Raw genomic sequence first — 25,413 nt, forward strand, 5'->3', positions numbered from 1 at the left:
CATCTCAGGTAAGACTTCACTGAGGAGATACTGAAGTGGGAGCTGGGATTTGCTACACAGAATAGAGAACGAGGGAAAGGAAATGTTAAGGCAAAGGGAACAAACGGCCTGAGGAAAGGTGATGCAGCAGTTGTGAGAAGGTGGGGGTTTCTGGGAAGGAGAAGCTTGTCGAGAAACAGCAGAGGAGGTCAAAGGGATTATACATTTTCAAATTCACTTAAAAAAAAAAACCCATTAAACAATCATTTTATGAGAAGCAACAGATCTGCAGAGCAGGCTAGTGAAATGGCTGCTACTGGTCAACACAGGAAAGAATCCACCACAACCCAAGGTCATCTATTCTCAATAAATAGGGTCCCTGTTGTTCTGTCTCTTTTTCTCCAGGAATTTAAAGCTATGTTCAGTGGTCCCAGATTTCTGTTGAACAGGATTTGTGGCACTCTTTCACAGTCCTGAGAAATCGAAGGAAGAACATCCTTTATGCTTTTATAATGGGTTTTATAGCTGGATGAATTAAAGTCACTGGAGTTAGCAAAGCATGTTCCACCATCATAGCGTATTTTTCCAGGAAACCCAGAACAGCGGTTAAGACCATAGGTTTGGAAGCTAGACTGTCTCAGTCCAGATCTCAGCGCTTCCACTTACTAATGACTTTCACCTTTCAGTACTTTGCAAAATGGGAGGATAATGATAGGGCTGCCGTGAGAGTCGAATGAGCTTGCAAAACACAGGTGCTCAGAGTCATCAAGGTTTCTACACTGTATGTGCAGCTTTTTGTATGTCAATCAGATCTCCAACCATAAAGTGGTTTTTTTAAAAAGGTGTTTAGAGCAGTGCCTGGCACTGAGTAAACACTATAGACTAGCTGTTATTTTTGCAAAAAGGTAATTTGATGACGGTTCATTTTCTTTATTTTGCTGTGACCCATTCTTCCAGGGAACAGTCATTAAAAAAAAAAGATTTGAAGAATGTTGATCATATCATTTAGATTGACTTTGATTCTAACAGAACACCCAACTTAAGAACAGCTTAAACAGTAAGACTTCCTTTTACAATGTCACATCCTGTACTTCACTGAAACTAACATACCATTGTTCAAAAGATGCCTCCCACATTCAGAAATATTAAAATGTAAAAATACATGTTTCAATCAAACAAAAGGTTTGAAGGGGGTGGAGGGGTGGGCTTCAGGACTGGTTACTCTAGAAGTTCAAAAGCCTCTTCAAGGACGCAGGGTATTTTCTTCGTCCTGCCACTGCAAACCTTTGGCTCTTGCCTGGAATCAGGCTGCACGGAGGCAAGGTGGCTGTGGCAGTCTCCAGCATCACTTCATGATGTCCCAAAGCCAGAAGAGAGGCTATTGTTTTTAAAAACAAGAAAACCTTCCCAAACTTGGCAGAATTGCTCCGTAGACCCTTTCCTAAAACAATTCCTGGCAAAGGGAAAAGATTTCTCCTATCTGGTCTGGTGCAGACTAATCAAGGTTCACCCCTTAGGGTAGGGCAGGGCAGGGGCTTGCCTTCCAGAAGCACACAGCTGCCCAGTAGCTCTGTTCTGTGTGCAAGATGGAGGAAGGACAGCTGAGGGAGTGGCCACTAAGAGTGCCTGCCCCACAGGTGAACTTCCTTTTGTATCCCAGGTGCAAATGCTCCCGATGTAAGCAGCCGATCGCTTGGGATATACCTACTGTCCTTCACGCTCTTATTAATAAATCAAAGATTCCTTTCTAGGATAAGAAATTAACCTTGATATTCCAAAGACTCTGTTTTCTATTAATGTGGGTTTTAATACCATGTCTTAAATCCTATCAGTGAATGGAACTCAGTGAGCTGACCACCTGAGCACAGCAGGCCAGCTGACCAGATTTCCCCTTTGCACTCAGAGCCGAGGTCCCTGAACAGACCTGGGGACTCCTGCCTGGTCAGCTTGTGGTCTTCTTCTATCACTTATCACTAGACTGTGTGGCTCTTCCCGTGTAATAATTACAGGTCTACACCAGCCTTGAATAATGTAAAACTGAAATGTCCTAGACCTCACCAGCAGTGAGTACAAATGAAGTCACAATAACATTAGCACTTCCACAGCTCTGAGCCCTAGCCTGCTCATTCAGGAATTCTGATGCACTCTTCGAAGTCTTTCCCAGTTATGTCTGGGTTGTCTAGACGATGCACCTGACATGTGCTCAGGCACAAGACCTTTCACTGCATTTTGCCCCCACCTCTTGGCCACTGCCCAGCAGTTCATGACACCCCCACCTGTGAGCCTGCTGCTGTTCCATTAAGTGCTGTCAGATGTGAGAGCTACACGGTGGCCTACAGCACAGTGGCCACTCTCGAGCTGTGATATATGGCCCTCACTGCACACTGGTTGGCAACTGGTCTGAGACCCAAGGCAGCCCTGCTAGAGCCCAGAGCCTCACAGCCTTTCACAAATCAGCTCCTGCTGCCTCTCATCCTCACTCTTCCTGCCATAAAGTGGCTCGAAAACAGTGAAATAGGTATCCATCATTCCTCCCCTAGTTTCTTCCCTAACCACCCAAGCAAACACACAAAAACCTTCTTCCCCCTTGACCGTCCCAAACCCAAAATCCATATATATCAGATCAATTTATATATATATATATACATGGTGCAGGATAACTTAGTGGTAAAAGCACAGGCTTTACAGACCGGGTTCAAACCCTGACTCCACCAGTTTACTAGCTGTGTGAACTTGGGCAAATTCCATAATCTCTCAATGCTTGTTTCCTCATCTGTAAAATGGGGGTGGGGGCAGTGCGCATCACGGTGAGGTGGTGAGGATTGATCAAAGTAATACGCTCAAAGTACTCAAGTCATGAATGCAACATAGTGAGTGCTCTGAAGTATTAGCTAGCATTGTTGTTTTGCCTGCAGCAAATCACCTGCCCACACACAAACAGCTTTTGGCCAATTCTACCGTTAGAATTCCCTCTGTGAGTCTGAAATGAAAGGAATTTAGTCTGCAGGGAGAGAACCCATTCTTTATTTCGGTATTATACAAAATAATTTGTCTTTAGGGTAAGATCCAGAAACTTAAGGGTCAATTTCAAATGACAGAAGCTATGGCTAAGTGAGTTAATGATTAGTTTAGTACTTACCGTGAGCAGAGGCAGAGGAATACTAACGAGGCCCTGCGGGGAAATTAAGAGAAAAAAAATTAAAATAGACTTCTGCCTTGAAGAGCTCACAATCAAATGAAGAGGCAAACATTAACAAAAGTGGTAACTTGAAAATAAGTACCCACAACACAACACCGTACACAGAACAATTTAATCCAGACTAAATGCCACTGAGATCATCGCTAAAGGGCTGATGAAGATGGGGAAAGCGGAATGCAGAAAAAGCTTCATGGTCTTGCAAATTTAAACTGGTTTCCAAATGGTTGGAAATTCTGGCCCTGGCTCTAGCAGCTGTTTTTACCCTTTTATTATTTCAAAAACGAAGCTGGGGTAGTCGTCTGAAAAATAACAGTCAGGAGTAGCAGAGGGTGTTAAATTATTCTGTTTTTCACGTCATTTTAATTATTTTTCTTTCTCGGAATTAAAGCCACTCCCCGCACCCCCACCCCGGTGGCTGCGGGGTTCGCCCCCTACTTGGGGGTAATTAACAGCCCGGCCCAGCCCCGCGCTCTCCGGCGCCCTCTGTCGCCCGCTCCTCACCGCCCTCGCACCAACCAAAAGCAGCTGAGTTGGACGTCGCACAATTCCCCAGGAGTCTCCCCTCCTTCTCTAATACAATCAACCACCCCAGATGACCCCGCCCTGCCCCCCAAATAAAATCCGCAGAGCAATTAACAACAAAATCCGACTGGGCCTCAGTTTCCTCACCCGTCCCCCTACCCCAGTGAGGCCCGCCTCGAACTTTCTGCGATCCCCACCCTCAACCCAGTCTTGGCTAGAGACAGTCTAGTCACTCAATTGATAAATGACCGTGGCTGAAGCGACCATCTTCGTTTTCCGACGGCCGTGATTCTCTACCGAGCACGCCTCCCACCCCGGGCTCTCTACTGTCCCTGGTGGCGGCCACCATCTTACCCAGCTCCAGAGTAGCGTTTAGGACGCAATCGCTGCGAAAGGCGGATGTTGGGACAACATTTCCCATCAGCCTTTCCACAACATCGCGAGATCTCCGGCGAGACCTCGGGGAAAACTTGCGCGCAGGCGCAGCTCCACCCTCTTTTCGAGACTGGCTGCGCGGTTGGGAGTCATGGCGGTTTCGGCCCGGTCTGAATGCGGCCAGCAACCTCGGGCCTTTGGCGGCGGTAAGGAGGCGGAGGTGGGAAAACGGGGTCTTCCTTGACAGGGAGCGAGCATGCTTGGCCTCCCTTTCGTCGGAGGCGAAACGGCGAAGATATACCCGGTCTTCCACAGTAGAGTAGTTGGGAGGGTTAGCTGAGGTAACGGATGAGAAAACACTTTACGAAGGGCGCGAGCTTTTATTCTTGAGGGGAAAGAACCCAAGCTCACCTTCGGTCTCGGGGTGCCCCTCCTGGGGGAGAGAGGTCCCTCCAGCCTGCGCAGCCCCTCCACCTCACAGCCACCCGTGTGCTGAGCGTGCGGGCCCAGCGGCCCTGCGAGTCCCACAGGCCTTTCCACGGGGCAGGTCTTAATTCACATTAAGGGTGTTGACCTCTAAATATTTCCTCCTGGAGGACGGCCCCAAGCAGTGTTTAATTCTACAGGTAGTCATCAGTGGGATAGTAGACTGTTTGGAAACAAAAGTAGTTTTACAACGACCCTTAACGTGCTTATGTTTTTATTCCCCACAGGTTTTTCTTTGATACCTGCAGAGACAGTGAGAAGCAGACCTGCAAGTTGAAGCTTAAAAGCAATGAAAAGCCCTGAAGTGAGTAAGAAAGGGTGCAGGCAGGACCTGGGTGGGCACCAGAAATGAAAAAGCCGAGACTCTGTGAAGGCCTATCACGTGTGGCCTCCGCGCGCTATTCCGAAGTTCAGTTCTGTGGAGCCATGTTGACACGTGGATCCAGTTAGGGTACTACCCAGAATCCAGAAATGGGGATGGTCTGTGCCACTGTAATTGGGGCCACTAGGTGTCACTGTTTGAAACCAAAATGGATGTCCCTGCTTACGGGGGTAAAAGTGAGACTTGAAAAATGAGTTGTGGTTGCCTTCGGTCTAGAAATGTTTGTTACTGGTTGAGCTGAGGATGATTTCAAGTTATCCCTGTCTGAGAGGACATCTGTGAGGAGTTCTAACTTGCTGAGGCTCAACTTTATTTAAATAATCAGTCTTGAGAATAAACACCTTAAGATTGTTAGAATAAAATGTGTTATTCAAACTTCTCTTTTAGATTAAAGGTGCTGGCTGCAGACTTTGAGTGTAAAGATCTCTGTGGTGAAATTTTTATAAACGGTAAGAATTTTAGGTCTTCCACAGAATTGCATAGGTTATGATCCCTTTAAGTATTGGTCTGTTAGATTTGGAGATGTGTGGGTCTTCCAGGATTATTACTGCCCGGATAAGGGAAGTAGTATGGAACTCTCTTTGCTAGGCCCTTTTTAAGAACCATAAAAATATGGGCAGTTGATTTTGAGGGATGGGGGGGCATTATTAATTTTTTTGAGATATAATTGCATGACTAGTTATTAAGTTAGACTGGTGGTTCTTGGGGTAGTGGATGCTGCTGGGATTCAGCGGGTGTCCCTAAGTCTCCTACAGTGCACAGGACAGCCCCCATGGCAAAGAACTATCCACTCAGAATGTCAGAGCTGAGGCTGAAACCCTGTTTTAGACTAACTTGAGAAATCTGGGCCCCAGTCTCAGCCGTTACCAGATAACCGCACCAGCACCTTATTCATTTGTAGAACAGGGGTGGTGCTTTTCAAAAACGTGGCTGTGCATCAGAAACACTTACATAGTGTTACAATATACACATGTCCCTGGACCCCACTTCCAGCCATGATGGGGTGAGATGGCTCTGGAGTGCAGCCCAAGAATCTTGCGTGGTATTTTAAGAGTGGGTGTGGAGGAACAATTAGGTGATAGAGCTCCCTTCAGCTCAAGGATTTTTATTACAGCAAGATTATTACTGGCTATTTTTAAGTAGCTCTCAGGGCAGATCTATAATCCTCTGTCTTACAGAACTGAAAGCCATGTGGTTGCTCTGCAGGATCGTTTAGCATAGAGGGAAGGAAAAATGATCTTGTGTGATGTTTTCTCTGGGCATCAGGTACCCTTTGTGCAGCTGGCCTTCAGTGGGCTGGCTGAAAGGAGTAATCTGCAGTGTCTGGGGCATTTTACTGACACTAGAAAGACACTAGAATCCCCCATACTTGACTGTTAGACACTTTGTGCTGAGGGAGAGCCTGGCTTTGAAAAGTACAGGAACTGTCAGTGTGTCAGATCTGGGATACTGGGTACAACTCGGCAGTAGATACAGTTTTTGCCCTTGAGGGAAAGAACATTCTAATGAAGCAGACAAGATGGAATGAGTTCCCAGAAGGGAAGTAAAGCAGAATTTGTCAAGGAAAACATACTTTGCATGTGCTATGGATGTCAGTGCTGTGGGCTGGCAGACTGGTGGGAGCTGAGTCTGTGATGATTTGAAGTTATCCCTGTCTGAAGGCAAAGAAAGGCCTTTCCGTGTAGAATTTGAATGTCTGAGACTCAGTTTCCCAAGTTTGTTTTATAGAAAGTTTAGGCCTGTTTTCGTATTTGTCTTTTTAATGCCTGAGTTAAAAGAGAGCTATCAGAGAGATGCCTGTGTGTATCTTACTGAATAGGTTTTTCTTTGCAATTTCTCTTGCCAGGTACAGTCTCAGCCTGTTTCTGAGGCTCAAAAGGATGCTCCAGAAGACACTAACTAGCAGCAGTGCCATGTCGGCTGCCCTGGACCCCAGGCGGAATTTTTCTCGTGCGTGTAATAGAGAAGACTTTTGAAACAGGCTTGGGTGGAGTGTTCTTTTTGCTTCCCCTGCCCCAGCCTTAGGGTTGTGCTAAGAGGCAGGGAGACTTTGACATAAATCTATTTTCTCCGCTAGGTGTCTGCAGTGCATGAGACAGAACTGAACAGCTTTACCTGAAGCAAGTGAAATGACTCCTGTTTGTAAGCTTTCTGTTTCCATCTTGCTGAAGAAGCTCCACAGGCCTGTGATGGTTAGTTATCGCTGTCTGAAAATCTCCACTGAGGGGAAAAAATCTGTTCTGAGGCTAAAGGGTTTGGCCCTGTGCTCTTAAAAAGAAGTTCAGGCTTTGTAAGGGATCAAATCAAATGAACTCCAAAGGGATTGTGTACACCCTGCAGAGACCCCAGCCCCAGTGCATCACCCCTCTTGAAAACCAGTGGTGTGACTGCCCTGTCACTGGGCCCCTTGATTCATGGCTCTGGGGGCACAAGCTACGAGAGGTGGCAGAAATGGGCAAGTGGCCCGCATTTGGTTTATGCACTTATTGTGGAATGAAAGTGCTTGTCAGATATTTCAAGAAAATGAATGTGCTCTTTGGAATAGATGTATGCCGGCTGTGGCGGTGAGAATACTTGAGGACTGTATGATCTCTTGGCTCTGCACCATAATCTGATATTCAGGAAAGAAGGGGTACCGTGACGCCAGCACAGCGGTTTGGTTTTCGGGTGCTTTGTTCACACCAGGGAGCTCTCCTGGGTTTGCCCAGCTCTGACTGTGTGGCATGGCTGGCATGTGAGCAAGAGAACAGAGTAGCGCTGGGCGGCAGGGGGGGGGTGTGTGTGTGTGTCTGTGTCTGTGTCTGACTTTGTTCCGATTAAATGCCAGGCTAGAAGTGGACACAGATTGCCTTTCTTTTCTGTTGAAACGGGGGGGGGGGGGTGTCAGCAGCTCTTTATATGTAAGGTCACATACTTGTTCAGTGACGAAAGAAGCTGTTCAGGGTGAGGTTTAATGAGCCTGAAAGCTGGTCCCAGCAGCTTACAGCCTGAAGTGAAAGATGTATTAGCAAGTGGCAGAGTCTACCTGCTCGGTTGTAGTCTGCTTCTGAGTGAACTTGACCACTCTGCAGGACTCAGGCCAACCTGTAGGTTGACCCTAAAAGTTTTACATCCAGAGGAGGGGTTGAACATAAATGTCCTGCTCTGAACTGGCCACTTGCCAGACTCTGCCCGTGGGAGCACTGTCTCCTGTAAGGAGTTGTGGCTCTGAGTCATCTGGGACCCACAGGCCTACATTTGAATCCATCTCATTGTGCCTTCCACACACACAGCCTAATGATTGATTGCTTAGAATGAGTTCCTCTCTGGTTGCCTTTTTTCCTTTAAATTAGTTTTTTCTTTAAATTTTGAATAACTTAGCTGTTGCATCAAATGATTCTTCTTTGGTTTTACAGGTTGTCTCCCAGTGATGTCAGATGGGATCAGCACAATCCCCCGTGCTAGTTGCTCATGCTTATAAAATAAAACCCCCAAAGGAGAATCATTTAACAGTTTTTTGGACTTCATCTTCAAGGGTAGACAAAGAGTTGAAGTTTTTCCCAGAAAATCTTTGGCAGTTAGTGAAGAACATTCAGAACACTACGGTTTAGGTTATCTTGGTCTAACTCGTAGTGGTGGGATAGCAACGGTTGGAAAAGGAAAGTAGTTAACATGGACTTGTTCTGTTGGGGGAGACTGAGGGGAAACAGGTGTTCAGCCTAGAAAAATATCAGTGGATTTCCTATGAAGTCAGTGTGTCATGGCTTTAACTTTGAAATAAAATTTTAAAAATTGACTTAGCATTGTGGATTTCAGATCGAGACCCACATAAAAGCAATGTTTCTTCTATGCATATGTAAACACAGTCCTATATATAAATGAGTTTTGGAGAATAGTAATTGGAGTTAACACGCAGGATGCAGTCAGGTGTTTGGGGTTTTTTTTAAGTCTCCCACTAAATTGATCTCACACCCCTTGAAGGGCTTGACAGATTTTGGTAACTACAGAAGTGATGGGAATTGGGGGCATGGGGGAGTATAGTTAAAAAGGGGTCCGGGCATCAGGAAGCTATAGTTTCTCAAGTAGCTGCTTTTAGTCATTGAAGTCTAAATGTCCATTCTGTTAACCACGTCTCTGAATTTTTAAAGTAGCAGTGTTTTGATTCATCTCTCTTGCCAAACATGCTGTTAGGATCATTCCTTCAAAACCACAGAACCAGGGGCCAGGTTTGTGGGAAGAGTCTCCTGCCAACCAGCCCTGTGGAGACATCCCCTACCCCATCCGCTGCCTTGCAGGGTGTAGCAACATGAGACTAGTCATTGGGACAGTAAATCCAATAGTAACTCAGTTGGTTTACACTTCTAATAGAAGCTCTTATAATCTACAACTGCCGATCAATTAAGTCTATATTGAAGCCATGAGGTTCAGTACCTGATGGTGTCATCCTTTTGGTGACAGGGTTGTAATACATCCCCAGTGGGACTTTAATCAGAGACACACAGCCTTCTGTGCAGTTGACCTCCATCAGAACCTTCCCTGGGTTGAATTCTGAATGCCGAATTCTCCATGCTAAACACCCTGCGTGGTATACTATGCCCGGTGCGCACATAAAAAAGACAGTGGTCATCCATTTATGCAGTTATCTACTTTCAAGTCACATTCTGCCTTTTATGCTCTAAATTTATCGGGGGGCAGAAGTAAGTCGGTCCTGTTCTCAGAAATGTTAAGATGTCCCTGAGCTGAAATGCTTTGGAGTTTGTGAGGCTGGACACGCCAGTGGGAGGATTTAGGCTGGGGAATGCGTTTGCTCCTGGCTCTTAGCTGAGTTAGTGAGCCACTCCACTGACTTCCTAAAGTCTGTCAGTGCTAACTGCTGCCTTGAATTGCTCAGCTCTGGAGTAGGCCTGCCTCATGCTGGTGAGGGTGACAGCCTCTCATCTTCAATTGTTAAACAAGAATAGCAGAGCAGTCCCTTTTCCTTGACCAAGGTTGGGATGTCTGTCTCTGACCAGAGGGGAGTTTTCTCGGATGAGCCAAGGACAAGATGGGATGTCCCACGAAGAACAGGCTTCAATGACAGTCACAAATCCACTGAAGAAGGGGACGGTCAAAAACACTTGGAGTTCCTCTCAAGAGGCTGAAAAGACAAGGTAGCTTTGGCCACTTGAGGGGATGAGGGTCACAGCTCTAAAAGAACAAAGGTCTTGGGCGCTTCAGGGTCAGCGCTGGTACAGCCAAAGGATGCTGGCCTCATGCAGGTCCCTCCACAGGGTGGCCTCCAGAGACAGATCGTGGTTCACGTAGAATATCAGTGGCTTCTTCACCCGTTCGAAGTAGTGGTCAGAAAATTTCTGGTAGTTGCTTGTGATGAATCCATAGGCACTAACCTGGACAACGACAGTCACTGGGTTAGCACTTAACGAGCGTCTGCTATGTGCAGGTTCCTGTAAAGTGACATGAATTTAGAAAGGTGTGGCCCCCCCACCGCCCTGCTTCCTTGGGTGCCTTGTGTGAAGCCGGGCAAACAATAGTAGCTCACAGTAACATCTGGCACTGTTCTTTCTGCACATTAGCCCAGCCTTAATCTTAGGTAAATATTAGCCCCATTTTACAAACGGGGAAGCAGGCTCAGAAAGATGATCAAATGTGTGTCCACAGCCATTTTGTGAACTGGGTTTTGAACTCGCGTCTGTGACACCAAAGCCATGATTGCCATAAGCTCAAGATGGAGGCAGAAAGCCCCCTTTTATCTGTTTCCTATTCTGATGGCTACTGCTGACAAGAAACTCCTGTTTTTTTTAAAAGGGAAAAGGTATAGGACCAGAGTCCAGTGGTGCTTGGCCTCCAGTTCTTGTGCTGGCTTCAGCATTGGTCACTACCTTTCCTTGAAAATCACTTCTCAACCTGTCTCCATGCGGCTCATGTGGGCACCATCCCATCAAGAATATCTCATAAAGTGATTTCAGAGATTCTGTGTGTGAAGGCTGCCCACGTCAATCCTAGAATGTCCTCATAAAAAGATGTCTACTCACTTCTTTTGAGAAGATTTTGCTTTCACAAGAGCAATTTGCACCATGTGCCTTAAATACCATATAGAGTGCTATAGGACAGAGAGGGTGAAAAAAGGAAGTGGGGAAGGGGCGGGGGGATGGTGGCTGTGGGAGGAAAGGCAGGGCTGGCCCAGGAAGCTCTCCTTCAAGGGACTCTGGTGAACACTTCCTCCAGCCTGTGCCCTAGACTAGATCACTCCTACAGCTGGGGTATCCTTCCCCCCTACAAGATAGAAGCCCAGACTCCATGGTCTGGGCTGGCAGGGATATCGTGGATCAAATTAGGTTCCATTCACTTTGAGCTGCTGTGGGCTCCTGAAAAGAGAAGACCTCTTACCTGGTCACAGGTATGCAAAGCTGTCAGCAGCATGAGGGCCCCAGTACTAGGCATATAAAGGTCTTTAAATTTTGTGTTAATCAACTTTGATTTCAAAAACCTGGAAGGAAAAAGAGGCATAAAAATGCAAGACCTGGTCTTGCACACTAGCCTGATGGCTGTGCCATTACACCACATCAGACAGGTTGGAAAGCTGTGAACATTTCTGGCCCTTCTGGCCCAGTCCACCCCTTATTTGGGAAAAGACAAAAAAAATGAACTACATGCAAAAATCTTTGGTTGAAATGAGACTGTAGATAACAGAGTGGGGGTGAGAAAAAGGAGCAGGCTCTCAAACTGCAAGTGAGACCCTTCCCCATTCTCCCACTCCCTAGAAGCCTGAATCCAGCCTAACTTGTCTTCTCTGCAACACCCTGCTTACACCATGATGCCTAGGGCACAGGTGGCCTGAGACCTAGTTTCCCTCTACCTCCAGACTTTGGCCAAGCAGGAGCCGCATTTGAAGGACAGAGCACACAGGCCCTATTGCTGGAGTCACTGGTGAGATGGTGCAGGCATGTGAACACACACACGCCCAGGTGGTCCAAAAGTGAGGCCAGCCACAGTACGGTGACCACAGGCCTTGACCTCAGCCCTGGATTCACCTAGACTCTCAGCCTGTTCTGTTGAATAGTCTTCAGTTTGCCTCCCAGACCCACTTGCCACCCTGGCCTGCTCTGCGTCGGGATGCTAGCTGCTGGGCTGCTCAGCTGCAGCAGTGTTGACACTTTGGGCCAGATCTTTCTTGCAGAGCCTGTCCAGTGTGTCGTCGGATGTTCAGCAGCATCCCTGGCCTCTGCCCGCTAGTGGCACTCATGCTCGCCTAGTGACAATCAAAACTGTCTCCTGGACGGGACAGATTACCCCCTGCTGTGTCCTGCTGAGAACCACTGGAGGGAGGGAGGGAGGGAGGCGGTGAGGGGTGAGATCTGCTGGCAATGTTCCCCAGGCTCCTCCCTGCGGTTGCTCTGTTGGCTGGGTTTGGCTGAAAGTGATGACAACTTGGCTTCTTCTAGTCCCGTTACAGCCCCGTACCTATGGTCCCCCCATACCTGGCCTGTGCCGTTGTGAACATCCCCAGTAAGCAAACCTTGGTTTCTGCTGAGTGCCCTGTCCATTACCTGTCTACCTGGACTGATAGAACACCATCTTCATCAAGCTATTTAAAGAAAGTATTAAGTGAAGCAGTGTAAGTGCTCCCGGGGGCATCCTCGGCACGTGGCCCAGGAATGTGTGTCAGCGGGGGTGGGGGTAGTATAAAGTGCTGTGAGGGGAGCAGGTCTTCTGGCACCCTTCTCCCACCCCATCACCAGCACCTACCTCTCCGTCAGATAGCTGATGAAGTCTGGATGTAGTAGCTTGAATTTGCTGGCAGAGGCTTCTGGTCCAAAATAGGTCTGGGGCCTAGGACCCATGAAAGAAGTGGACAGAGCGGCCAGTGCCATCGTATGGCATGTTGGGGAGTGAGGAGAGGGGGAAGGTGCTGGGGCGGCGGCGGTGTATGGACCGGTAGGGGTGGGGCTGGGCATAGTAGCGGGAGAAGGGGGTGTAGAAGGTGGCTGGCAGCACCGTGGGGACCACGTGCGGCTTCCCGCCCACTAGGACTTCAGTGGGCAGGGAGTAGGAGAGAGAAGAGGGGGGCGTGAATAGAGCGGGAGGAGTCGGGTAGGAGCAGCTGATCTGAGGGTGGTAGGGAGGGGGTGGGAGAAGAGGGAAATAAAGAGATTTAGGGGGAGTGCGCTCCTGATTCCGGGACGGGCAGGGGAAGGAGCAGGGGAAGCACTGGTTTTGGGGGAGCGGTGATGTAGGAGGCTGGAAAAAGGGGGGCTCCTTCAGGAAGCGGGGCACATAGGGGGCGATGTAGGATGGGATGCCTCGAATGGGCCCAATGTAGGAGGCTGAGGGGGCTGGGCTGTGGGAGGGGGACTTGGTGCTGGGCACAGGGGGATTCTGGGAAGAGTTTCTAGAGGTGGATTTCAAGCCAGATTGAGAGGGAGATTTGGAGGTGGGTGGAGTGGCGTTTTGGGCAGACCCTCGAGGCTGGATATGAGGGCTGGGGGTCAGGGAGGAAGCCCGGGAAGAGGGCTGTGAGGCAGGCCGGGAAGACCCCCGGGTTGGGGACGGGGAAGGGGCTGAGCCACCAGAGCTGGCATAGGGCTGCTGGTTCAGGTGGTTGGACCGGGACTGGGAGGGGGACTGGGTAGGGGATGGATTAGGGGTATGGGAAGGGGAGCTCATTGGTGTTGGGGAGGCTTATGTCCACCTGATGTCTCTGAGCCAGCTCCCCAAGAGCCCAGTCCCGCCTGTGTCACAAAGCCCACCCTCCTGACCAGCCACAGCATTGTGAACAATTGTTAGGTCATCACATGGTGGGGGTGGGGGTGGGGCACAGGGCCGGTGGAGCTGGCCTGGCCTCTGAGGGCTTAACCCCCAAGGATGCCTCAAAAGCTGCTCTTTCATGGTGGGCAAAGTGTCCCCGGACCCCTAAGATAGGAGGCCTGGTCATTGCAGCCTTAGAGGGTGTAGATTTCTAAGGATCTGACTCAAGGACAAGAAATTGTCTCAGCACTACAGGGAGAAGGTTCAGATGAGGCCAAGACATGGTTCAGAAGAGCTGGACACAGGCCTGCTGCGCAGGAAGGTGGGGGAGACAGAGGGCCCTTTGTTCCCACTTTGCAGGACACTGGGCCCATGTTACCTGCTCTCCCATTTCCTGGGCAGTCTTGGGAGGGTGCCCACCAGGATGAGTGGAATGGATACTGGCCCTGGCTCTTAGTTTCTAGACACGTTGTGCTCAACAGGACAGCAGACCCAGCTGCGAGCAGGCCCTGCGGATGCTGCTGGCTGGGTGGCTGGGTGGCTGGGTGGCTGGGTGGGTTATGGACAGAGGCCTAAAGTTGAAGAGCCAGGCCTGCCTGCTCCATTCAGAAAGGAGCCCCTGGAACCTACAGCCCACCTTATCAGGAGGGCTGCAGGGGGTCAGGACTGTTACCTGAGCTTTCCTGGGGGTAGGGGAAAAGAGCTTAATTCCCCGATGCTCTGGTCAATTCTTGGGAGATTTTCTCATTGCCCTCACCCACCCTTCCTGTCCAACAGTGGGCCCCCGAGCAAGGGGAGACCAGCACAGCATTACCATACCCTGCCCCCAACCTGGCTGCTCACCTGTCCCCTTTATCATGGCCCTCAGGGACCGGCACACCCAGAATGGCCGATCTCAGCATCACGTAGTCTCGGATGTCTGAGGGGATGAAGATATAGCGCAGGTCCTGTCGGGGCAATAGAGAAACCGAGCCCTGGTGGGCAGCAGCCCTCCATCCCGTCCTGCCGCCTGCCCTGACTCACGCCCGTGACGCCCACTTTCAGGTAGTACTCATTTGCCGATCCTTTGAAACTCCTACCTTCAAGGAGTGAGGCTTAATTTTGCCATCCCCTTGAGTGTGGCCTGGTCTTAGTAACTAATGAACAGAATTTTTTTAGTAGATAGAAAAAAGTGGAAGTAAGGGTGTGTGACCTTGGAGACTGGGTCATAAAAGGCACTGGAGCTTTCTTGCTCTTTGGGATTGCTCACTCGAGGTGGAGTCAGCTGCCGTGGCATGAGGACACTGTCCTAGCTGACAGGGGCTGGCATGGCAAGGGCTGTGGGGGAGCCATCATGACTCTGGTTCCAGGCAGGCCTTCTGGTGGCTGCAGCCCCTGTCAGTCCTGACTGCAACCGCCTGGGAAATCCTGGACCCAAACCGCTCTGTTGAGCTGCTCCCAAATTCCTGACCCATTAAAACCGTAAAGTAATCAGCTTTTGTAGTTTAAAGCTACTAGGTTTGGGGGTAATTTGTTATGCAGCTATAGATAACCGATGCAGGTTCTGTTGCTACACCAGAAATAGAGCTGCTCCGTTTGTTCTGTCATGAGCTGAGAGAGGTTCTGCTGTGAGGCCTTGGTACACGGACACTGTGGCTAGGACCCTCCTGAATTCCCTGGTCAGAGGAGGGAGCTTCTAGAAACTCGAACCAGGCCTTGTAGAGCACCACAGAACCCTCATTCTGGGACTTCCCCTTGCATGTGGTAACCAGCCCGCCAGGTGTTACAGCAACTAGGTGTGGCTGAAAGAGTCTGGAGGCGGCTGGCGGGCTCCAGTTCCGGTTCACCCGCTCCCTAGCTGTGACTCTGGACATGTCTGTTCCTCAAGCTCTTTGAACCTCAGCTTCCCACACAGGCTGCTGTGAGCATTCAGGAGGGCGCACATATTCTGGGGGGCAGCGTGGGGGATGGTCAGAGGGGCTGAGATTTTGATGATTCTGGCTGGGTGGTGGCCTTAGACATGCTGCCATCTGGAAATGGGCTGCTGTGGTGACTGTGTCCAGTGCGGGAAATGGCGGCGGCATTCAGTAAATACCCTCCCATTGTGTGTAGCATGAGCTCGGGGTGGGGAGGGGATCTGGATTTGAATCCAGCCCTACCACCGCTTGGCTGAATGAAGGGGCATGGAGCCTTAGTCTCCTCACCAGGAAGGCAGGGCTGATGTGGACTCTCTAAAGTGCCTGGTGCTCCGGAAGCTTTCAGTAAATATTAGCCATTCATGCTCCACTCGAGTTGTCCTATGCTGCCCGAAACTGTGGGGCACCCCTGCCCAGATCCTCCTCCTCAGTGGCTCCATCACATGTGCCCAGTGTTCTGGCACAACCTCTCGGTCCACTGGGTGGGGACTTGGGAACCCTGTGGCCCACCCAACGGAGAGGGGTCCAGAAACAACAGCACTGACCGTCAGTGACACTGATGTGCCCATCAGGGGCCTCACCTTTCCCTGTGGCACAGAAGTGAAGCCCAGGTTTCGGTAGGAGATGAGGGAGTTTTTCATTGTGTTCACAGTGAAACCGTAGAAGGAGGTCTTGGTGCCTACATCCTTCTCAAAGCCTTTGATCACAGCACCATTGAGTCTGGTCCAAACAGAGGTCCATCAGCCTGCCTGTGGCTACACAATGCTGTATGTTTACCTCTATCTCCAGGGTCCCACTACTCCCGCTGCCCACGGCAGCCCCAGTGCCGTCACCAGCCCCATCCCTGCTCCTCTGGATCTCAAGGGATGCCCTGTGAAATGGGGCCCTGGCAGCTCCTTCCTCCTGGGTCCCCTTGGCCGGCCATACTCACATTCGTCTTCAGGGCCTGTTTGCATAGGGCTGCCCATTACAACTGCTGAGCTGCCAGAGGCCACTGCTTCCTTGGCCCACCACCCTCACGTAAGATGCTCCCCCTAGGGCTGGCTGGGGACCAGCTCTCCACCCAGCTCCTCTGCTGCTTCCTTTCCGGCCCCCACGCCACATACCTGAACACGTAGTCATGGGCATCAATGTTCAAACCCTGGTGGGAACCATTCAGAATGCCTCCATTACCCACCACGGCACACCGAATGCAGCCCGGAAGCAGCTCTCTGGAGGCAGCAAACAGCGTGGTGCTCTCAGAGCCATTCAGGAGGCTCAGTGTGGAGGTGATGGCTGTGGGTGTGGGACAAGGTGGGATGCCATGAGGAGTCACATGGGTCATTGGGGCCTTCCCGAGACTGTTCCTGGAGCCCCACCTGCCCGAGGCCTGACACCAGCCCTTCTCAAGAGGCGTAGAGGATGAAGGAGAATGTAATGTCTTGAAAAGAGGATGGTGGGGGAAGAAGTTTGGCTGTGCCCTCAATCATTTCAAGAACTCAACCAGTTCTCCCAAGACTGTGTACATTCCAAAAGAAAATAATTTGAGGCACATGGGGATAGGAGTAGGGGGACAGACTTAATGTGAGGGGGCTCTGGACGGTTTCCCACAGCAGCAACCATCAGCAGGCTGTGTGAGGCCCCACAGGCCCTGTCCTCAGCCACCTTGGTCACTGGCGTCTTCCATACCAGGGAGACCCCAGGATGGGGAGAGCTGCTCAGCTCCCCTCCCTGACCCTGTGGTACTTGTAGAGGCGGGGGGGGGGGGTCAAGCCCTGAGGCCCACCTGAGAGGAAGAGGCAGGGGTCTCACATCTTGGTGCTGTGAGGGCAGGAAGGCCCATCCTGCACCAAGGCCAAAAGCAGGATGAGTGGACTAGCTGAGGCCAGAGGGCTGCAGGTTACCTTGGCGGGAGAGCCCCTGCCAACCATAGGGCGGTTTGTGCTGGCACAGGCTGTCCCAGAGCTCCTGGGTGAAGAGGCCCCCGGACAGCAGCACTGGAGTGGAGAGGTTAAACAGATCCCGGAAGTGGGGGTGCCGTCGAATGGTGAGAGAAAGTGGGTGTTGGCAGGGCGGGCTCTGTGGATAAGAAAATAAGGGAGCTGTTTCTGGGGTTGGGGTGGATAGGAGCCTCCCTAGTTCCCTGCGGACCCCACAGGAGGGCTGGGAGGGAAGAGCTGTCCTTACCTCTCCAGACTTGGGCCACCCCCGGATCTGCAAGCCAAGCTGGCTAGTAGTGCAGCATCCCAGTGGGGATCCAAGAGCTTTCTGGATTTACCCTGCCCAGCCCTTCTCCTGAATGCCACATCTCTGGGACCTGATGGCTCTGGCATCCTACTACACCTCACACTCAGCTGGGGGGGACTCTGCGGCATTTTGCCACTACTAGATAAGACCTGCCTGCCCTGTGGCGTTGGAAGTCCAGCCTGGGCTTCGGAATCCATCAGCCTGGATCCAAATGCTAGTTCTCGCAGTCCTTGCTGAAGGAATCATGTGGAAAGGGATGCTGGAAGATGGATGACATCTTTCTTCCACTCGGAGCCTATGCTGGGCTGAATAGTGTCCCCTCTTCACGTCTAACCCCCACCCCCCGCTGTCACCATTCTTGTCTGTGCAGAACCGCAGAATGTGACCTTACTTGGAAATAGGGCCTTTGCACATGTAATTAAAGTGAGGTCATAATGTAGTAAGGTGGGCCCTAAATTCAGTTACCGGTGTCCTTATATGAAGGTGTATGCTGATGGGGGCAGAGACTGAGTGATGTAGCTGTGAGCCAAGAACACTTGGAGTCTCCAGAATCTTCAGAGGGAGGATGGCCCTGCTGACACGTTGATTTTGGACTGCTGGCCTCTAGAACTACCAGAGAATCCATTTGCCTTGTTTTAAGCCATCCAGTTTGTGGTCATTTGTTCCAGCAGCCGTAGGAAACGGTCTTTGCACACAGGGCAACATACTGAACAGGCCCCAGCCCCGTCTGCCTGCAACCCCTGTGTTGGAATCCCGAACATCCTGGGCCTGGGTGGTGGGGCTGTTCTTCCCACTGAAGGGGGCTCTTTGTTAAGCCACTGGCTTGATCAAAGGACAATGCAGGAAAGAGCTGCACAGTCATTTCTGCTATTATGTGACATGTGAGTGCCTAAAATCCACCATGCAAAATTGTGCAATCAAAACCACAGGGCTTTTGGGAAAAGGGATTAGTGGCATCACACTCAAAAACTTGGTCAGTGATGCGCAAAACGAGGAGAAATCTAGGGAAGACAAGCAGTTTTACACACATTCACTGGTTAAGCAGTACGTAAATACGACTGAAAATATGGCACTTGACCTTGGGAAAGGCTTGACATTTGCTTTGGGGAAGTGGGCGTTGGAAGGGTGGCAGCTTGGGCGTTATCATGAAGTGGTAGAAAGCTGGTTGTAACACTCAGTGAAGTGGATGGCCATCCAAAGCATGTGTGTGCGTGTATTTTGTATATTCCTATGTGGCTCCTTTCCATTGAGTGTGGTTTTCTGCATTTACCAGCATTCTTGCTGACAAAAATCACTGATAAACACATGAAATTTGTGTTGTTGTCTACTAATGTATCAATCTTTATGGAACAAATTCACGTTTTCAGAGCAAGCAGAACTGTCTGCACTAATTTCACTACTATTCAGTTTATCATAGAGATGTTTTCCAGGGCCTTCTTTATGACCTTCCACTAGAAAAGTCTTCAGGTCACCGTATCAGGAAAGGCAGCACTTCACTTGGGAAGATGGCTTGCTTTTATCCCATGAACATGGTGGCAAAGTTTCCTTCTTTGCTATGGCCACCAGGAAGCTCAGAGCCAGATCTATGGCCCATCCCTTACACCTTGTGGCATATTTTTCATACATTTATCTCACATTGTCTCATTTTCCTACCTTTATTTTCCTTCACCTGCTTCTTTGTTTTATTTTGTTTTGTGTTCTTGCTTAGTCATATGTATCCAAAAGCCACCTCAAATCCCTCTTTTCAGACCAAGTGATGAAATACGTCAGTTAGCATCAAGCAGCTCAAGGTGAAAAGGTCTTTAGGAAAAGTAAAGATAACTCAGCCAAGCACTTAGAAGACACCTGAAGCCTCTCTTCAGCCAGCCAGCCAAGTGTCCACCCGGCCTCTGTCCTCAAGGCAGGGTCCCCATTCCCTGCCCAGGGCTGCTTGCTCTGTCTCTGAGTAGTTCAGCAGTCACTAAGTCTAGATTGTAGTGAAATCTTGCTCCCTGAGGCCTCAGTTAACAAGTTCCAGTTTGGTCTCTCAGGCATTAAAAACAATTCTTTAAACCCGAGTAACCCAAAACCACAGTCATCACCCAGCTCAACTGCAGCGCACAAAGGGGGTGTGGCTGTATTGCTCAGTGGTTCGGAGCCAGGCTGGAGTCCCACTACCACTCTTCCCCATGAGTGACCCTGAGCAGGGTACCTGACCTCTCTGTGCCTCATTTTACTCATCTGTAAAGGCTACCTCTCAGGCTCGCTGTGAGGCTGAAGTGAGAGGACTCAGGTAAAGTGCTTGAGATGGCCTTTCAAGCCAGTCAGCATGGTCTCTGTAGAGCAGGACCCAGAAAGTTCTCAAACGTCTTCCCAAGGCTTGGTGTTTTCTTCATAGTGAGCAGTTTAAATGTGACTTTCACAGTAAAAAAAAGAAACAAAAACACACACACACATTTTGAGGAACAGAATGTAAAAGTCACAGGACTTTTAACGGTAAATCAAGACTTCCAAGAACTTTTCAGCTGGCTATACCCCAGGGGGACATATGGAGTCATCCTTCCCTGATATTGGGGTTCAGGGAACCCTAGTGGCCATGTCTGAGAAGCCCTGACTGGCTGGCTGCTCAGTTCTGTGCTTCATTCTTGGGGGCGATTCTAAAGGGCTCCCGCCCAGCAGTCTTATGAGAATGTTCTCATTTACTCTTCCCTTTCTCCTCCTCCCCGCTCGCTAACTTGAGGACGCACAAAACTGCCACAGGGCAGCCAGCCACTGTACCTTTCTTGTCCTAGAATTTGATGCCTTGGGTCCAAAGAAAGCTCGAGACGATGTGATGTTCCTGGGGAGAAAGCAGAAATACAGCAGAGGTCCTACCTGCCCCTGGAACCTGCTGTCTGGCTCTGTTAGCTCCAGGGGCTGACAAAGTCGGTCAGTCAATATGTCTTTTCCTTTGATCCTTCTAATCCTATACACTGATTCTTGCCCGCCTCAGTCTCTTTAGGCACACAAAATAGTGTCAGATTATTACATCCTGCCCAGCTGTATAAACCCAGAAATCAAGAAGTCCCTTGGCAAGTGGCAGAAGTGTGGAGTGTGTTAGGAACAGTGAGATGGTGGTTAAAAGATGAAAATATAGAACAGGAAAGATTGCCAGCCCCCTGGATTTGTAACCATCTGAGGGGTCTCCCTGCCAAGGCCCCAGAGGGCAGGTGTTAGGTCCCAGATGCCTTGGATCGCCTTTAGCTGGTGAAGGGCACGGGTCTGAAGCCTGACTCCCTGGGTTTGTGTCCCATGATCTCAGGAAGCCACTGAACTCAGAACCTTGGTTTCTGCATCTGTCCAGCAGAAATAATTGTACAGGGGTGATAATCACATCACTTACCATCCCATTGTTGGGAGGCTTCAAACAAAGATCTGTGTTATTTAAAAAGTATTCTCTAAATATTAGCTATCGTTACCTGAAGGGTCAAGGGAAAGGACCTTGTGACAGCCTCTAGGACAGTGTCCCTTCTGGAGGGAGGTAAGGAGCTAAGTTATTGCCCCACTCTCACTTATGTGTTAAGTGGTCCCTGCACCAGGGCGGAGGACAACAGAAAGGAAGGTCCCTGCCCATTCAAAAGGTTGGTCAGGCTTCTCTGAGACTCCTACCCTCTCCCCAGCAGCCACAAGGGAGCAGGTGGGGAGGGTTTTGGATCAACAGTCTTGAGGAAAACAAAGGCCTCTAGTTACTTGCTTCTAGGTGCCAAGACAGCTTAAGCCACAAGGGAGCCTGTGACCTGCCTGCCTTCAGGTTTGCGTAAGACCCTGGAGGGTGAGGCCAGAAAAAGAGGTGCTTTCTTCCCCCAGCCCTTCCTTTCTCCCCAGACTGGTCTCCCCACATAATCCTATGGTTCCTCTCTGAGATGGCCTTCCAGAACCCCCAGAGAGCTTTTGAAAAACACCAGTGCCCCACGCCTGAATTCTGACATGATTGTTCTGGGCCTCTGGTGGTTCAACTCCCCCACCCCGCACCCCTTCCCCCCCACCCCCGCACCCCTTCCCCCTGACTGCCTCCCTTCCCTCCCCAGTTATTCTAATGTGCAACCAGGTTTGGAACCTGACAAGGAACTGCTGAGCCAGATAGAATAGAGACAGGAGGGTTAGAGTTGCAGGGGAGGTGATGGGGAGCCCCCCCCAGTTCAGTTTTGCTGCCTTGAACTCCCCCAGCCTTGGGGAGGCCTGCTTATTTCCAGAACACTCCTATGCTCAGAGACTTCTCCCAGCCCCTCCCTCTCAGGAATCCAAGGACTTACAGACACCAGCCTGGAAGGATTGGGGAAGGGGCCATCCTAGCCCACCCGTGCCCCTCTGGGAGGTTTCACCAGCCCAAGGAGAAATGAGGACAATGTAGTGCATTTTTCATAAAACTAAATTTACTCAACTTGGATCATGTTCTTAGGAATTCTTGGCCCTAAAATGTCCTTCCTTTTACAAAATACTACTGAGGATAGATGGTAACTGGCAGGTAACTGGTGCCCCAATATCCATCCTCACCCCCTCCTCAAAATAAATAAATAAATAAATAAAAGTCCAGAAATCCCAGGCCTGGCAGCTACTGATTCAGATTCTTCCGCGAGTTAATTCCTGGATCGATTCCACTCTCTCACCTGCAAGGAGAGCCCCCACCTCAGGTGTGGTAGGCCTGGTCCCAGTGCCCTGCTTCCTGGGCTCTCCACTGTAGCCAGGTAGGTCCATTTTTGGTCCCCAGTTGGGGAGGTGGCACGGCCTACTCTACCTGCCCAGAATTCCATCCCACCTGCCACCTTGCTTCTCCAAGCACTAAATACCCACCTCCTAAGGACACTGAGTCTGGACCTGGCCCCCTGGGTTTAGTTACAGCACAAACACCACCAAAACAACAAGGATATGGATGGGTTCTTGGGTTGCACTAGACTGTTAAAATTTGAAAACTCTTAAAGTTTTGTTGACATACAATGGATGTTCAACAAACCTCACATGTAAAGGGGTATTCGTTCCTTTCAACAGATGTTCAAATGTGTTTCAAAACTTCTTTACATAAAACTGACAAGGATTTCCTTTCTTAATACCTGCAACCCTTTTCAGTCCTTCTTAAGCTATCTCTGACAAGGAGATGAAGTAACTTTAGGTATCACCTGCTAGAGCACCTTTTGTTCTAAAGGGACTGGACTCATCAGTTTCAAGAGTGTTTCATATTGTTTTGCAACTTTGGATGCCCTTTGACCTTGTTTCCTGAGAGCCCATATTAATTTTGCTTCATTCCGTTATGCCTGGAGCAAGGTTTACCGAGGACTGTACCAGTGGGAAAGACCTAGGAAGGGAAAGCTGGGGGCTCAGAGGCCTCAGCCTGAGACTGAAGGCACCCTTGCGGCCTCACAAATCCAGACTCTAGGCACAACTCGGTATGCCTTCCAAAAGTAAAGCTAAATCCTTTTGAGGCGTCTTCAGTAACTGGAACCATCACCTACAGAAGCCAGACTCTCAGGTTTCTCCTCGTGGGGCACAAATGAAAGGAAGGTGCCCAGGGTCAGCGGGAGGGGGCGGAGCGCAGGAGGCGGCTCCGGGAGGGTAACTTGAAGGGGGCCCCTGTCCGCCTCTTCGAATCGCGCCCGGACGGTGCTTATCAATATAAACAACGGAGCGGGGCGCGGGGAGGGCAGAGCCCGCAGCCAGCGGGAAAGGCAACCCGCCACAGCCGGACAGAGGAGCGCGGCAAAGTTGGAATGGGGAGACCTGAGTCCCTGCCCCCAAAGTAGAATCTGAAAAATGTGACGTTAGCGAGGTACAATTCGCGGCAAAAACGGGACTCGTTTTATCTGATTCAGATAACCCAGACAAATCTGGACAATAGAAAGAGTTTCTAATCCGGGCGGGAGGGAAGTAAGCCCAAGGCTGTCGTGAGCGGATCGCTAGTGCGCAAAGGGTGAGGTCTTCCTCCCACCCCAGCAGAAGCGGTGGGGCCCCGGCAGCGTAAGTTTAACGCCGGGGTGGAGGCTCTGGGGACAAAGGGCTACAGCCCGAGTCCCCACGAAGAGCCACCCCAGAGGGCGGTCCGGCCCTGGGGCTGGGCACCCTGCGCGCCCCCGCGCCCTCCCGGTCAGGTCCCGCGCAGCAGCCCCTACCTGGCTCCAGACCGGGGCCCTGGGTAAGACTCTGCCGCCGAGGAGTACAGGGCGACGAGGATCCCCGAGCAGGTAGCGGCGAACAGGAGGAGCAGCCAGAAGAGCGGGCCACGCGGGAGCCCCATGCAGCCCCGGCCCGCGGGCGCCCAGCCAGCCGCCGTCGGGGCGGAGAGAAGAGGCCCGGATGGGCCGGGCCGGACTCCTGAAGCCGGCCCCCCGGCCCCGCCCGGCCCTCGCGGGCCCTTCCCGCCCCGCGGCTCCCCGCCTGCCTGCGCCAGGCCGCCGGACGCTGCTGCACCCTCGGGGGCTGCGCTGCGGGTCCCGGAGCTGCCCGCCAGACTTAGACCGCGGGCGCTCCACCCTGCGCCCAGCCCAGGGCTGCCGCGAGCCGGGGTTGGACAGGGCGCTTTCCTGGACGGTGAAGGGCTGGCGCGCGCGACCCGGGGGCTGCGGGGCACGGGAAGATGCCGCCACCTGCCGCGTGGGCCGCGCACTGCGCCCCCTGGGGCCCCGGATGGCGGATTCCCGACGCCCAAAGCTCCTGGAAGGGGCGGGGAGGATGGAGGAGCAAACCCCAGACCGCTCAGACCCTGGGTGGAGCGGGAGGCGAGGAGGTAGGGGGCCTGCCGTGATGGGATGGTAGGGGAGTTGAGGCTGTTCATCCCCTCATTTGATGGCTGCTCAGGGCCCTCAATCGCACTCAGCAGCCCAGAGACACCTGAAAAGTTTAGTAGGGGCTCAGGTGTCACCAGGAAGGGCTGGGGGAACTTGCGGCACTGGTGCTCCAAAAGCAGAGCCCTCCCAGGGAGTGAGCAGTTGATGAGGCAGTATATTCTCCAGTGGGCAGCGTCCTGGCCTTAGACCTCAAAACATGTGAAATACCCCAGACTCCCTACTATCAGGAACTGCGGGGATGAGAGGGACCTGGCCCCTTTCCACCGGCTTTCTGCTCTCCCCTGTTCTGTGTGACAGCAAGTCTGGGTGCAGCAACAGGTGTCTGTCCAACTGCAGTGCTTCCCCAAAGGGTCATTCGGGGTCACTTCTCAAAACTTTAAAAATGCTGCACCTTGCTACCCTGCTGGTGGACATTACTTAGAATTGATGGTTTCAAGTATTTTATTTTAATCTTTATGGTTTTCAATCACTGAAATCCCTGTAGATGTTACTTATCCCTTGATCAGCACCTTCTCCCATGTCCTCAGTGGTTGATAAAACATCAGACTTCTCTCTGAGCTTCCAAATCCCACATCTATCCCCAACCCTCCCCCCTCAAAGCCTTACCTACTTCATGAAGAAAGAGAGGATCACTATTAATTTCTTCAGTGTTCCATCTTCAGACCTAAAACATGGCCCCTACCACAGGCCAGCCTCCAGGTGCCTGGACTCCAGCATGAAGCTGGGGACGGCTCTCCTCCTGTTGTGGGGTTGACCCCCACCATCTGTGTTAATGATTCAGGTCCACATCCAGTACCTAAAAGTCGATACCCTACTCAGACTAGAGCCTCC

General features: G+C 50.9%; 2 protein-coding genes, 1 long non-coding RNA gene and 2 other non-coding genes across 9 annotated transcripts in view; 3 read left to right on the forward strand and 2 right to left on the reverse strand.

The window, feature by feature from the left end:
- The first annotated feature begins 4,151 nt into the window (after positions 1–4,151).
- The window catches only part of LOC105065619 (uncharacterized), a 112,213-nt gene continuing 90,951 nt past the window's right edge, over positions 4,152–25,413 (forward strand). For 4 of the 5 annotated variants that reach the window (XR_012499664.1, XR_012499662.1, XR_012499663.1 and 1 more), the window contains exons 1-5: positions 4,152–4,281; positions 4,789–4,865; positions 5,331–5,392; positions 6,790–6,893; positions 7,021–7,135. This is a non-coding gene — a long non-coding RNA (uncharacterized LOC105065619). Of the gene's footprint in view, positions 4,282–4,788; positions 4,866–5,330; positions 5,393–6,789; positions 6,894–7,020; positions 7,136–8,338; positions 8,719–25,413 lie in introns of those variants that run through there. The other variant, XR_834967.3, reaches the window with a different exon arrangement.
- LOC123615626 (small nucleolar RNA R38) lies at positions 5,176–5,250 on the forward strand. The gene has a single exon (XR_006723300.1). It is a non-coding gene; the product is annotated as a small nucleolar RNA R38 (small nucleolar RNA).
- LOC123615627 (small nucleolar RNA R38) lies at positions 6,567–6,650 on the forward strand. The gene has a single exon (XR_006723301.1). It is a non-coding gene; the product is annotated as a small nucleolar RNA R38 (small nucleolar RNA).
- Positions 9,267–24,379, reverse strand: ST6GALNAC2 (ST6 N-acetylgalactosaminide alpha-2,6-sialyltransferase 2). Its single transcript, XM_010950731.3, has 9 exons — positions 23,908–24,379; positions 20,546–20,606; positions 17,446–17,620; positions 16,669–16,837; positions 16,144–16,282; positions 14,511–14,614; positions 12,669–12,752; positions 11,310–11,409; positions 9,267–10,309 (listed from the first exon to the last, which is right to left on the reverse strand). The coding sequence occupies exons 1-9, from the start codon at positions 24,030–24,032 to the stop codon at positions 10,142–10,144; spliced, it is 1,125 nt and encodes a 374-aa protein (XP_010949033.2). The 5' UTR covers positions 24,033–24,379; the 3' UTR covers positions 9,267–10,141.
- On the reverse strand, positions 12,753–14,502 carry LOC123615610 (testis-specific serine/proline-rich protein). Its single transcript, XM_045513549.2, has one exon. It carries the CDS (start codon positions 13,584–13,586, stop codon positions 12,753–12,755), a length of 834 nt encoding a protein of 277 aa, XP_045369505.1. The 5' UTR covers positions 13,587–14,502.

Source organism: Camelus bactrianus, chromosome 16 (genome assembly GCF_048773025.1).
Source record: "Camelus bactrianus isolate YW-2024 breed Bactrian camel chromosome 16, ASM4877302v1, whole genome shotgun sequence".
Lineage (NCBI taxonomy): Eukaryota > Metazoa > Chordata > Mammalia > Artiodactyla > Camelidae > Camelus > Camelus bactrianus.

Bases quoted from the DNA above. Each gene is read 5' to 3' on its own strand.
- LOC123615610 (XM_045513549.2), bottom strand. From the start codon at position 13,586: ATGAGCTCCCCTTCCCATACCCCTAATCCATCCCCTACCCAGTCCCCC.
- ST6GALNAC2 (XM_010950731.3), bottom strand. From the start codon at position 24,032: ATGGGGCTCCCGCGTGGCCCGCTCTTCTGGCTGCTCCTCCTGTTCGCC. The intron at 11,410-12,668 runs GTAGGTGCTGGT...TTTTCCTTCCAG, and splicing joins ATCAGCTATCTGACGGAGAG to GTTTTTGAAATCAAAGTTGA. The intron at 10,310-11,309 runs GTAAGAGGTCTT...GTCGTTGTCCAG, and splicing joins CTTTGCATACCTGTGACCAG to GTTAGTGCCTATGGATTCAT.